The following is a 12,912-nucleotide window of genomic DNA, read 5'->3' as shown; positions in this document are numbered from 1 at the left end:
TTCCACTGTTTTAAACGTTTTAGCTTCAATATGTTCCTTTAAACTATCAGTGCAGACTAGATAATACAAAAGGCCTCTGTCTATACTGTATGGATTCCTGATGGCTCAGTGGTTAGCACTGCTGCCTTTCAGTGCGCCAGAGTCTCTGGTTCGATTTTAACCTTGGGTGGAGTTGCATATTCTCCCCATGTGTTTCCTCCTGGTGCTCAGATTTCCTCCCATGTGCAGGTGAGGTGGACTGGTCATGGGAAATGCAGAGACAGGGTGGGGTCTAGGTGGAATGTTCTTCTGAGGGTCGGTGTGGATCGATGGGCCGAATACCCTGTTTCCACCCTGTAGGGATTCAATGATTTTAGCTCTCAGGATAACAAATTCCTCCAATGCAAAGCCAACTTCTAAAGTTTACAATTGGAGTTTGCTACATTCTAAAGGGGTTCAAGGACACAGTCATACAAACTTATTTTTCATAACACTTAAACGTGTAAATATTGAAAAGGCAATCCTCAAAGTGACAAATAGCTTCGGTTCACACAGTAATGGCATTATGTATTAGGTTTAACACAAAATGATCAAATAAAAAACAGTTGCTGCAGAACATGCCAAAAGGTATTGACTAACTAAAATTGTACCAAAAAGTTACATCAATTATTTACTCTGACCCAGTTCCCTAGGTTTTGTAGAATTCAGAGAATTTTATAGCTGACATGGGGTAAAGAGAATTCAATCTGAAAACTGCACCATCCCCAGTCTAGTGTTTAAAATAACAATGTTTAACAACACAGCAGCACTGAGAATTAGATCAAGTTCTTTACCCCCAAATGTCAGATGAAACCCCACCAAGTTTCAGAAAAAAAATTACTCATTTTTTTTAAATAATCTAGATTTATTGAAAGTGGGGAAGTTGGAAAGACAATGTTACGGAGTGTACAGTGAAAATGAGACAAAATTCTTTGATTTTCATAATTATAAAAGATATATTGTGAAATATTAAATAATTCTGTATTCCACACGGAGTTTCAGGACATGATGGGAACACAGGCTAGAGGATTGTTTGTTCCCGCGTCTGTCTTGTGCTCCAGTAGCGGGACCACAGGATCTCTGAATTTGCCCTTTAATCCAGTTGGCACAACACACAAAAAAAATTCAATTACAAAACAAAACTATACGAAGCTGAAATAATTTGTTTGAGTTAGGTTAGGTTTACAATTTGATTCTGAACTGGTTGCATCTGATTTTAAGAGAATTTGACATAAAGGCATAAAAATATTCTTCCAAATACCTCTGTCGCCTAAAGTATTTCCAGGTTTGGAATTCATTAGGTTAATTTTAGTTGCAGGGTCCTGATCCTCAAGTTTGGCTGAATTCTGGATCAGGCGACTAGCAAGATAAAAAAGCGCACTTTGCAGATCTAATTGATCTCTGAGACTTGCAAATGATTCAAAATATATTGTGACCACAACTGCCTGTCTATGACAGAGAAGTGGGAACCCTTGTCTTGGCTACTGTTTTCACACTGGGTGTGCCTCTGCACTACCCAAGTTCTGCTTCCAGGAAGTTATTACTATTTTACCTCTGACTACCAGCCACTCCAGACTCTGGAAAGTCCTGTTGCTGAATGAAGAGTGCCCTCAATTGGTGCCTTACAATTGGGCCAATGGGTTACTTGCTACTGTTAAATGAGGAGCCTTCATTCCCCTGAACTGCTTTCCTGAATGTAAAAATATGCTGGCAGACAAACACGCTGGCAGACAGCTCAGAGTTGCTAGCATGTTAGCCACGTCCAACCGTGGGATAAAAATTCAGCTTCTTATTGCTCTCAGAAGTGAAGCTGGTTTTAAAAAAGGGAGTACACTATTCACTTGAGCTGAAGCAGACATTAGAAGGTTTCAATTCAAAAATATAACAAATGAATCTAATCAGAAAATATTTATTTTCTTAAATTTTGTCAATAGAATGAATGTCCTGGCAAAAAACATCATCATTTATTGTCCATCTCATGAGAACATATAATGAGCCACTTTCTTGAGTCACTGCAGGACAGGTTCTACAGCAGTGCTATTATGGAGGGATTCCAGGATTTTGATCCAATGAATGTGGAGGAATGCTGGTATAGTTTCAAGTCAAGACTTTGATAGGAACTTTCAAGTAATGGTGTCAAGCTATTCAAGCTTCAACAGAGGACAAATGGAAGAGTTGTTAATGACAACAAAGTAAATTTAGCAACTATTAGTATTACCCCAAGGTATTTCTATAAAGTCTGCTGGCCATTTGCATCCTAGAGAATTGATTTTAATGTTTATAGCCTCATCTTCACACTGTTCATCTCATCCTTTTCCATGCATTTATGTCATTCATTTATGTCATTCTGTTCTCTTCCAACACATCCAGACTTCCTATTCCCCACTACCAGTGGACACTTTTTCAACCATTATGCTCTTTGTACAGCAGCTCTGTTTTTTTCATCACCTCAGTGCTGTCAAAGCTTCCTAAATACACTATTCTTTGACCATGATTTTGGATTGTCTATCTCCTTTTGCTTCCTCATGATGAAGTGCATAGTGGCATTGCTCAGTGAGTAACACCAATGTTGAAATAACTTCTTTTCTGTGGGTCTCTTGGACTGCGAACTGAACTTTAAACAGTGTGTTGGGGAGGAGTGTTGTCATGTTGCAAAATATTGAGAATTTGTTTGGTATTGAAATAGAGCTGTTTGTTGCCTTTAACTTCTGTGAACTAAACTGACCTCATGTTCATGAAATGTTTTCTGTCTTTCTACTGACAACACTTGGTTGGCATCTCATTCACATGCATTCACTCCCTCCACCATTGATGCTCAATAGCAGCAACGTGCACGATGTACAAGTGTTTCATCCAGGCTCCTTAAGCACTACCTTCCAAACCAATAACCATCATCATCAAGATGATGGATAGCAGATACATGGGAACACCAGCACTCTCATTTCTCCTCCAAGGCACTTACCATCCCAACTTGGAAATATATCACCATTCCTTCAGTGTTACCAGGCCAAAGTCCTGGAAATTCACCCCTAACAATATTGTGGGTCTACATACACCAAATGGACTGAAGCGATTTAAGAAGGCAGTTCACCACCATTTTTTCAAAGACAACTGGAGATGGGCAGTAAGTGCTGGTCCATCCAGTAATGCCTACAACCCATGAGTTAACATAACAACTATTACTTAGGAATACCAAAACTGAATGAGATTCTCAGTACTTTGAGTATTGGAGTTGAGAAGTCGTATTGGGTTTGTACAGGACACTGGTGAGGCCTCTTCTAGAATACTGTCTCTGATTCTAATTATAGGAGGGATATTATTAAGCTGGAAGGAGTTCAGAAGAGAGAGAGTTACCAGGTATGGAAAGTTTGGAATTATAAAGAATGGCTGGATAGACTGGGACTTTTTTTTAATGGAAGTGTCGAAGATTGAGAAGCGACCATATAGAGGTTATAAAATAATGACAGGTATAGATAGAGTTAATAATAGTTGTCTTTTCTCTAGAATGGGGGATTTCAAGAACAGGAGGCACATTTTTAAAGAAAAGACAGAAGGGGCTATTTTTAAAAAAAAACACACAGAAGGTAGTTCGCACATAGAATGAACTTCCTGAGGGTGAAGGTACAATTTGGATTGGATAAGTGCATGAACAGGAAAGGTTTGGAGGTACATGGACCAGGAGTGGGCACATGGAATGGGTTTATTTTGGGATTTTGTTTGGCATGGGCTGGTTAGACTGAAGGGTCTGTTCCCATGCTGTATGACTCTATGACTATGACTTTGTATCTTTGGGCAGCCTTTCCATTATCTGCTTCCCAAAGTTACATTTTCCACCCAAAGTTCATTCATTTATTTTCCTAACTCATTTATTTTAAATATATTAACATTAATATAAAAATAATGCCAATAGTAAAGCCTCGGCCTGACTGGACCGGGGAATATCAAACTTTTCAATTTCAACGGTGAAGCTAAATATGTTCAATAAACACTGTTAATGTCATTCAAATAAGGTAAGTACAGTTCAATAGTTTTACTTGATAATAGTTTTGTAATAACTCTTTTTCTTTTGAAAGCTTTAATTATGACTGTTTTTCATGATCATTGCAAATTAAAAATTGTGTATCAGTGAGTTTTACCTCTTGGAACCACTATGTCAGCCAGACGCATTGTTGGTTCAATGTACTGTTCAAAGGATGGCTTTACAAATTTGTTGTACAGTTTGATGACTCCTTCAATATCACGGCCCCGCTCTTTAATATCTCTACGTAGGCGTCGTACTAATCGAATATCAGAATCCGTGTCGACAAAGATCCTCATGTCCAAAAGCTACAAGCACAAGGCAGCATGTTGAGCAGTCATTCTCCATGAAAAACTTAAATTTATAGCATTTTTTAAAAAAAAAACAGATTTCTCCTTGACCAGAAATGAAGTGTGGTTTTTCAAGAAAGGTCACAAGCCCCAGAATTGTGAATAAAACAAACTGTGGTATTTAATGTTTTTATATATAAACATCGTTAATTTCATTTAAATACAGTTCAATAGTTTTACTTGACAATAGTTTTGTAATATATGAATATCTTGTGTGGTTATTCTCCTATCAGAAAGGATGATGAAATAAGTCTGTTCGTTTAATTGTCATTACCAGTATTCTACTTGCAACTGCAAGTTTTTCCTTTGGTCAGTTCTAAATTGCAGAGTGCTTACAAAACCCTTCCAAAACATCATCCATGTTTTGAACACATCAGTAGAGGGGAACAAACATCCAGGTATATCAGTTATATACAATAGAAAGTCTTGACATTCAATTTAATGAATAATGCTTCCTTTTTATTTCAATTCAATTATGGTTGCACTTGTGAAAACATTTTTGAAAATGGATGAACAGAACTCTGATTCTACAAGCACTATCATAGTGCTTTTGAACACTGACACAAAGTTTTCTTCCTTCAGGTTATGAATCGTCTTCTGAATAAAGGATTTTTAAATAAAGTAAACTGGTGGGTTGTTTATTTCAGGGGTATTTAGAAAAACATATCATATATTTCTATTACATAAGGTACATTACAGCAGTTTTATTTTTACATTTAGGACTTTGCACCAATTTTCTTTTGGGCTATATCCAATACCTTTGTCTTTTTTAAAAAAAAACTTATTCACTTCACAAAAAATTGCATTTGTACTAACAGTGATTTTAGTCAATCCAAATTTTTAAGAATCAATTGTGCTTTCATTGCTACTTTAGAAGGCTAATAACAGAAGGTTGTCACACTGATTATTTATCCCTAGGGTAGGCTGCAGGCTTCAACTTAGCCTACATCACTAGGGTCTTGAAGAAGAGTTACACCCAAAATGTTGACTTCTCCACCCCCTAATGCTGCCTAGCTATTGTGTTATTTCAGCCAACTGCCTGTCGATTTTGGATTTCAGCGTCTGCAGTTATTTTTTGTATCTACATCACTGGAATACCTGGTTCCTATTTCTATTGGCTGCAATGATTCAACATAAAATAAATTTGAGATTGGGCTTTACCAGCCCAGCATGCAAATTCAAGCCATTGAGCTTATTATATTTTACTAGGAGTGCTTTGTTGCACCAACATCAGCCGTTGTCATTTCATGATGACAACTCTTGATAGGCCAGGGGATGAAACTTTATTAGGAGTAGGTGGGAACACAGGAGCAAGGACTAATCAAATCAGAGCAAAAGCAAAGGCTGAGTGGCCTATGCCTGCTCCTAATTCATAAGAATGTAAGAACCAGGATCAGGAGAAAGTAATTCAGCACCACAAGCCTGCTCTGCCATTTGAGATCATCATGGGTGATGTCATCTTGGCCTCAACTCCACTTCACTGCCTGTTCTCCATAACCCTTCAATTCGTTACTGTTCAAAAAAAATCTATCTAGCTCCTCCTTAAATTTACTCAATGTTCCAGCAGCCATCATAGTCTAGAGTAGTGAATTGCACAGACGCATGACCATTTGAGAGAAGTAATTTCTCTTCACTGGTTTTAAATCTGCTACTCCTGACCATAAAACTAAGACATCTTGTACCAGGTTACCCTACATGAGAAAACATCCACTTTGTAAATTACCTAGAGTATCTTATATACCTCAAATAGATCTCCTCTCATTCATCTAAACTCCAGAGTATAGACCTAAACAACTCAATCTCTCTTCATAAAACAAACTCTGAAATTAATCCAGTGAACCTTCTCTGAAATGCTTCAAATACAACTACATCCCTCCTCAAGTAAGGAGACCAAAGTTGTACATAATACTCCAGGTGTGGTCTCACCTTATGCCTTGTACAATTTTAAAATTCTATTTCTTTCGCAAGAAATGTTAAAATTCGATATGCCTTCCTCATTACCTGCTGTAACTGCATATTTGTTCTCTGTGATTCATGCACGAGGTCACCCAGATCCCTCTGCATTAAAGCACTCTACTTTCTCTCTATTTAGAAATTAAAGTTGCTTTTATATTCCTCTGACCAAAATGGATAACCCCCTCATTATCCATGTTAAACTTTATCTGTCAAATTTTGGCCCATTCGCCTAATTTGTCCATATCTATTTGTAAATATCTTCATAACAACTTAATTTCCCACCTATTTTATAGTGTCACCTGCATATTTGGCTCTGGTACTTTTTATCCCCAAAATTGTTATAGATTGTAAATAGTTGAGACCTGAGGTCTGAACCCTATGGTATCCCACTAGTTACATCTTGCCAATCCGAAAAGGATCCATTGTTCCCTCCTCTCTGCTTTCTTTTAGTTAGCCAATCCTTTATCCAAGCTAATAAATTACCCCACCCAAAGTGATCTTACCTCATGTATTAACATTATGTGCAAATGTCTTCTGGAAGTCCAGATACATAATATTTACAGCATCTGCATTATCCACTCTGATGAAGAGTGTCATCTAGACTTGAAATGTTAGCTTGCTGTCTCTCCACAAATGCTGCCTGACCTGCTGTGATCTGCAGCATTTTTGTTTTCAGTATAGAATCCAGCATCCACAGTAATTTGCTCCCTTCCCAGTTATCCATCTTGCTCGTTGCATCTTCAAGGAACTCTAGCAAATTAGCCAAGCATGATTTACTCTTAATAAAATCACACTGCCCTCTGATGGATTATACTTTGACTTTCCAAATGTTCTGTTAGAATCCATTACTAAGGAAATACTAACAATTTCCCAATAACCTGCTAAACCAACTGGTCTGTTGTTTTCTACTCTTTACTTCCCTCCCTCCCTTTTATAATGAGAGAGAGTGTTATATTTACCATTTTGCCAAGGACCTTTCCAGTATCAAGGGAATTTTAACCAAATGATCCACTACCTCTACTGCCATTTCCTTTAAGACACTAAAATGTAGGCCATTAACCTTGAGGAATTGTTTTGCCTTCAATCCCAACAGCTTGCTCAGTACTGTTCCCTCGCGATGATAATTGTTCTAAGTTCCTTCCTTTCTCTGACTTCTGCATCACCCAATATTGAAATGGTATTAATATCCTCCACTGGGAAAACTAAAGCAAAATATTGATTTATTGACTCCATTTCTATGTTCCTTGCTATTAACTCCCCAGCCTCATCTTCCAAGGAGCCAACAGTCTCTTTAGTCATTTTCTTTCCTTTCATATACTTACATAAGCTTTTGCCATCCATTTTGATATTACTTACTTTCATAATTTATGAATATATCCATGCCAGTGTGTACATTGCAAAAACAGACATTAAACCAAACTTGTCAATTGCAGAGGAACAATAGTTGACACTCTGCATAAATTAATAACCTGCTCTAATTTTAGCTGGCACCCATGAATAACAAGTTAAATAAAATTAAAATTAAGGCCACCAGTGATTCCCAAAACACTAGGAGAATTCTTTCCACTGCACAGTAGTAACAATTTAGTGGATTATATTCAAATTTTTAGCATCTTAATAGAAACAGAGGGCAGACTTTTACCAGCCTGCAGGAAGTGGGTTCCGATGTTCATAAGGTGTAAATGTCCTGGAATTCTCATTGACTCAGGATCTTGACATTATTCAACCCTCTTTAAAGATTTCCCCCGGGCAGATTTAAATGCATGTAAGGAACAGGTTCTGTATGCATGAATCTGTTGAGGTCATTGTTAGGGTACAATTTTGACTTGTTTTAAGCTGAATTCCTGGATTTTCCAAACTTGAGACTGGACTTCCAACCGGTCAGCAAGTTGTTAGGGTCTCCACAGTGGAAATGGTTTCTTCTGTGAAACTATCAACCTGAGAAAACTTGGCCAATAAGAAGTTACTGTTCAGAAGAGAATTCTTTCACTGTTAATAAGTGATTTTTGGTCTCTTATAAAGCACTTCATCTGTCCAGCACAGCACTCAGCTGAAGATGTACTTCCCAGTTAGCAGTCTTCAGCACAGTATGGCAGCAACTTAAGTAGCTGCACTGGCTATCCCTGCTGAAGGTCAAGGGCAGAGGCCATAGCACCAGTTGACATTGTGCTACCTATCCAAGATGTCCTGCAGGGACAGACAAGATCCAGCTGGAAGGAGAGTCTAGATTAGAATGATGCTGGAAAAGCACAGCAGTTCAGGCAGCATCCGAGGAGCAGTAAAATCGATGTTTCGGGCAAAAGTCCTTCATCAGGAACACAGCTGGAAGGAGGCAACAAAAGAAGATAAACCTTCGTGAGATGTCTGGCCATTAGTGCTTCAGGAATCTCAGGCAGTCACGGCAAGTCACTGCTACAACCTCCTGGAAGACTACCTCTTTACCAGCGAGCCAGATATTGTCACTGACTGACAAAGTGTCTGTCACTGGAGAAACATCCCATTGAATATCTAATCTCAAGCCCCTTCTGGAGGCTGAATCTTTCACAATATTGTGTTCTCTTCTCTACACAGACAGGAAACGCAGAGAAGTGTGGGAGTTTGTGGGCAATGAGCTACGGGTGAAAGAGGGCAATTAGATGGTTATTGAGTTAGCACAGTGGCTCGGTGGTTAGCACTGCTGCCTCACAACATCAGGGGACAGGTTTTGATTCCAGCCTTGGGCAACTATATGTATGGAGTTTGCACATTCTCCACGTGTCTGTGTGGGTTTCCTCTGGGTGCTCCAATTTCCTCCTACAATCCAACAGTGTGGGTTAGGTGGATTGCCATGGCAAATGTGAGGTTACAGGGATAAAATAAAGGGATGAGTCTGGATGGAATGTTCTTTGGAGGATTGGTAAGACTCAATGTGCTGAATTGCCTTCTTCCACACTGTAGGGATTCTATGATTGAAGTCCGCGATACTAGACTTGCATTCCAGAGTGTGTGCGAGGTGATCTCATTGAAACTTTCAAACATCTTTCGGGGAATGACAGGATAGTTGCATTTAAAATGATCCCCCTGGCTGGGATGAAGGAGTCCAAAGGGATTGATAACTAGTTTACCCTGGGAAAAAGCAACAGGCAGGCAAGCATTTTAGTGAAATGAGATTCCCATCCTGAGGATGATCCAACCATTTGCAGGTGCCAAGGGGAAGATGATTCCACCCAGAGTTGACATTTATGGTTATTAGCACTTCTAATGAAAAATTATCAAATGAAAACATTAAGCTGTTTTTCTTTCCATAATTGACACCTGATCAGTTAAGTATTCCCAGCATTCTGTTTATATTTCACATTTTCAGCATCTTTAATACCTTGCTTCTCATTACATTTGCTTGCCAGTCCATAACATCATGCACTATGGAAACAACACAATCAAGCTATGATGACACTATCATAGACACAGTTGTTTTCATGACAGATTCACTTGCTTTTTCAAAGATTTCAACACCAGTATAAACACCATACTCAAGACTTGTCACACTTGAAAAGACATTATGCAGGATCTAAGGAAGATCTTCAAAACATGCTGCAATTTGAACACTGAAAAATTGTTACCACTAATTGGTAATTCATTAACTAGGAGACACAATTTGAGGATCGTCACACAGAAAGGGTTTAGAAGTACATAATAAATACAAATATTAGTTGACACTTGGAACACTTTAAACATTTTGGGACAGAGAAAGGAAAGAAATTCTTAACTATTTCAAAAAAGGTACGAAATAAGAGCAGAGACATAGGATAGCAGTAGATAGCTATAATTGAAGAATTAGAACCAGTAAAGATGTGACTAAATAGTTTACTTCCCCATTGTAATTTCTATGATTGTACTGAATGGTTGATTCATACTGGAATCAGAAGGCACTGATCTTGGCACAATGGTATTAAATTTGATGGCCAAACACCACATGTACAGACTGACAAATACTTCATAGATAATAAAAGGTTTTATAAGAAAATAAGCGAACCCAGATTCAAAGTTGAATGTCACAGATTCTACTGGAATTTTCTGTTTTGTGAGTTTCATATTGTGAGTTGCAAAACCTACTCTATCTGTAGGTGGCTTTACAAAATGTTAATATCAACCACAGTTAAAAAAATCACAACACCAGGTTATAGTCAAACAGTCCATTCAGAAGCACTAGCTTTTGGAGCACTACTTCTTCGTCAGGTGGTTGTGGAGCATAAGACCACAAGACACAGAATTTACAGCAAAAGATTACAGTGTCATGCCACTGAAATTATATATTGAACAAACCTGAATTATTGTTAAGTCTGGGAGAAAGTGAGGACTGCAGATGCTGAAGATCAGAGCTGAAAAATATGTTGCTGGAAAAGCGCAGCAGGTCAGGCAGCATCCAAGGAGCAGGAGAATCGACATTTCGGGCATAAGCCCTTCTTCAGGAATGAGGAAGGTGTGCCAAGCAGGCTAATATAAAAGGTAGGAAGGAGGGACTTGAGGGAGGGGCGTTGGGAATGCGATAGGTGGAAGGAGGTTAAGGTGAGGGTGATCGGCCAGAGAGGAGGTGGACCTCCAAATTTACCTGGAACGTCTCAGACTCCTCCCTCCCCTTCCTAGATCTCTCCGTTTCTATCTCGGGCAACTGACTCAACATGGACATTTACTATAAACCGATCGACTCCCACAGCTACCTAGATTACACCTCCTTCCACCCTGCCCCCTGTAAAAATGTCATCCCATATTCCCAATTCCTTCACCTCCGCTGCATCTGCTCCCAGAAGGACCAATTCCAATACCAAACAACCCAGATGGCCTCCTTCTTCAAAGATCGCAATTTCCCCTCAAACGTGGTTGATGATGCCCTCCACTGCATTTCCGCCACTTCCCGCTCCTCCGCCTTTGAATCCTGCCCCTCCAATCACCACCAGGACAGAACCCCACTGGTCCTCACCTACCACCCCACCAACTTCCAGGTACATCGTATCATTCTTCGTCATTTCCGCCATCTCCAAACAGACCCCACCACCAAGGATGTATTTCCCTCCCCTCCCCTATCAGCATTCTGGAAAGATCACTCCCTCCACGACTCCCTCATCAGATCCACACCCCCCCACCAAACCAACCTCCACCCCGGCCACCTTCCCCTGCAACCACAAGAAATGCAAAACTTGCGCCCACACCTGCCCACTCACTTCCCTCCAAGGACCCAAGGGATCCTTCCATATCCATCACAAATTCATCTGCACTTCCACACACATCATTTACTGCATCCACTGCATTCGATGTGGCCTCCTCTACACTAGGGAGACAGGCCGCCTACTTGCGGAACATTTCAGAGAACACGTCTGGGACATCCACACCAACCAACCCAATCACCCCTGGCGAAAGACTTCAACTCCCCCTCCCACCCCGTCAAGGACATGCAGGTCCTTGGCCTCCTCCATCACCAGACCATGGCAACACGACATCTGGAGGAAGAGCACCTCATCATCTGCCTAGGAACACTCCAACCACAAGGGATGAATGCAGATTTCTCAGCTTCTTCATTTCCCCTCCCCCCACCTTATCTCAGTCCCAACCCTTGGACTCAGCACCGCCTTCTTGACCTACAATCTTCATCCCAACCTCTCCGCCCCTATCCCCTCTCCAGCCTATCACCCTCACCTTAACCTCATTCTTGAAGAAGGGCTTATGCCTGAAACATCAATTCTCCTGCTCCTTGGATGCTGCCTGACCTGCTGCACTTTTCCAGCAACACATTTTTCAGTTATCGTTAAGTCTGCCAAACACATTATATCCCAAAATAGCATTTTCTGCAGTACATGTATGATTTAACAAATCTTTATACATTCCAGACAGAGCCACTGGGAGGTTGCATGGCACATATTGTCCTAATTTCTAATGGTCAAGTTGTAATATGCATACAAGTGTTGCGTGCTTATATTTTTATTGCTGCTTCTAAAATTAACTGCAGAGAATCTTTGGCTCAACAAGTCAAAAAGTACCCAGGGGTAGGACTGGTGAATAGAGAAGATGTAACATGATATTATTTTTCATTTGCTGCATGTGTTTGCTATTTAACCCTTGTTGAAGTAATTCCTCTGCACTTTCTCCTAAACATTGATTTGTCCACTCCCCATTCTGATGCCTCTCAAGATTCTGTTCTCCTTGTTTCTCTTCCTTTCTGCTCACCTCCCACATTCTCTTCCTCTTCCTTTCTGCTCACCTCCCACATTCTCTTCCTCTTCCTTTCTGCTCACCTCCCACATTCTAATCACTCTTTATCCATTCTGTTTACTCACCATCTATCTGGCACCCTTCTCTCATTTCCACTCTATCTTGGCTTCTCTCTCCTCCACCTTTCCTTTACCTTTATTGTTGCCTTTGTCTCATCCAGCCTCCTCTCAATTCTCTTAATTCTTCAACTTGCCTCTTTTCTCCTCCCATCCCATACTATATTGGTCCAATTAAGCCCTCTGCTCTCCAAACCCAATAGATTTGAATATGATTTTTGGTAGTCAGTTACAAATTGCTTGTGTCTATATGCCCTTCTTTGCTGATTGT

The 12,912-nt window shown here is 39.9% G+C and overlaps 1 protein-coding gene across 2 annotated transcripts in view; it reads right to left on the bottom strand.

Annotated features, from left to right (window-relative positions):
* The window catches only part of LOC132822749 (uridine-cytidine kinase-like 1), a 142,574-nt gene that overhangs the window by 47,043 nt on the left and 82,619 nt on the right, over positions 1-12,912 (bottom strand). For both annotated transcript variants that reach the window (XM_060836050.1, XM_060836049.1), the window contains exon 6: positions 4,155-4,344. In XM_060836050.1, coding sequence (XP_060692033.1) covers positions 4,155-4,344 — 190 coding nt within the window. The remainder of the gene's footprint in view (positions 1-4,154; positions 4,345-12,912) is intronic.

This window comes from Hemiscyllium ocellatum, chromosome 15 (genome assembly GCF_020745735.1).
Source record: "Hemiscyllium ocellatum isolate sHemOce1 chromosome 15, sHemOce1.pat.X.cur, whole genome shotgun sequence".
Lineage (NCBI taxonomy): Eukaryota > Metazoa > Chordata > Chondrichthyes > Orectolobiformes > Hemiscylliidae > Hemiscyllium > Hemiscyllium ocellatum.
This window is presented reverse-complemented; position numbering and strand designations above follow the sequence as displayed.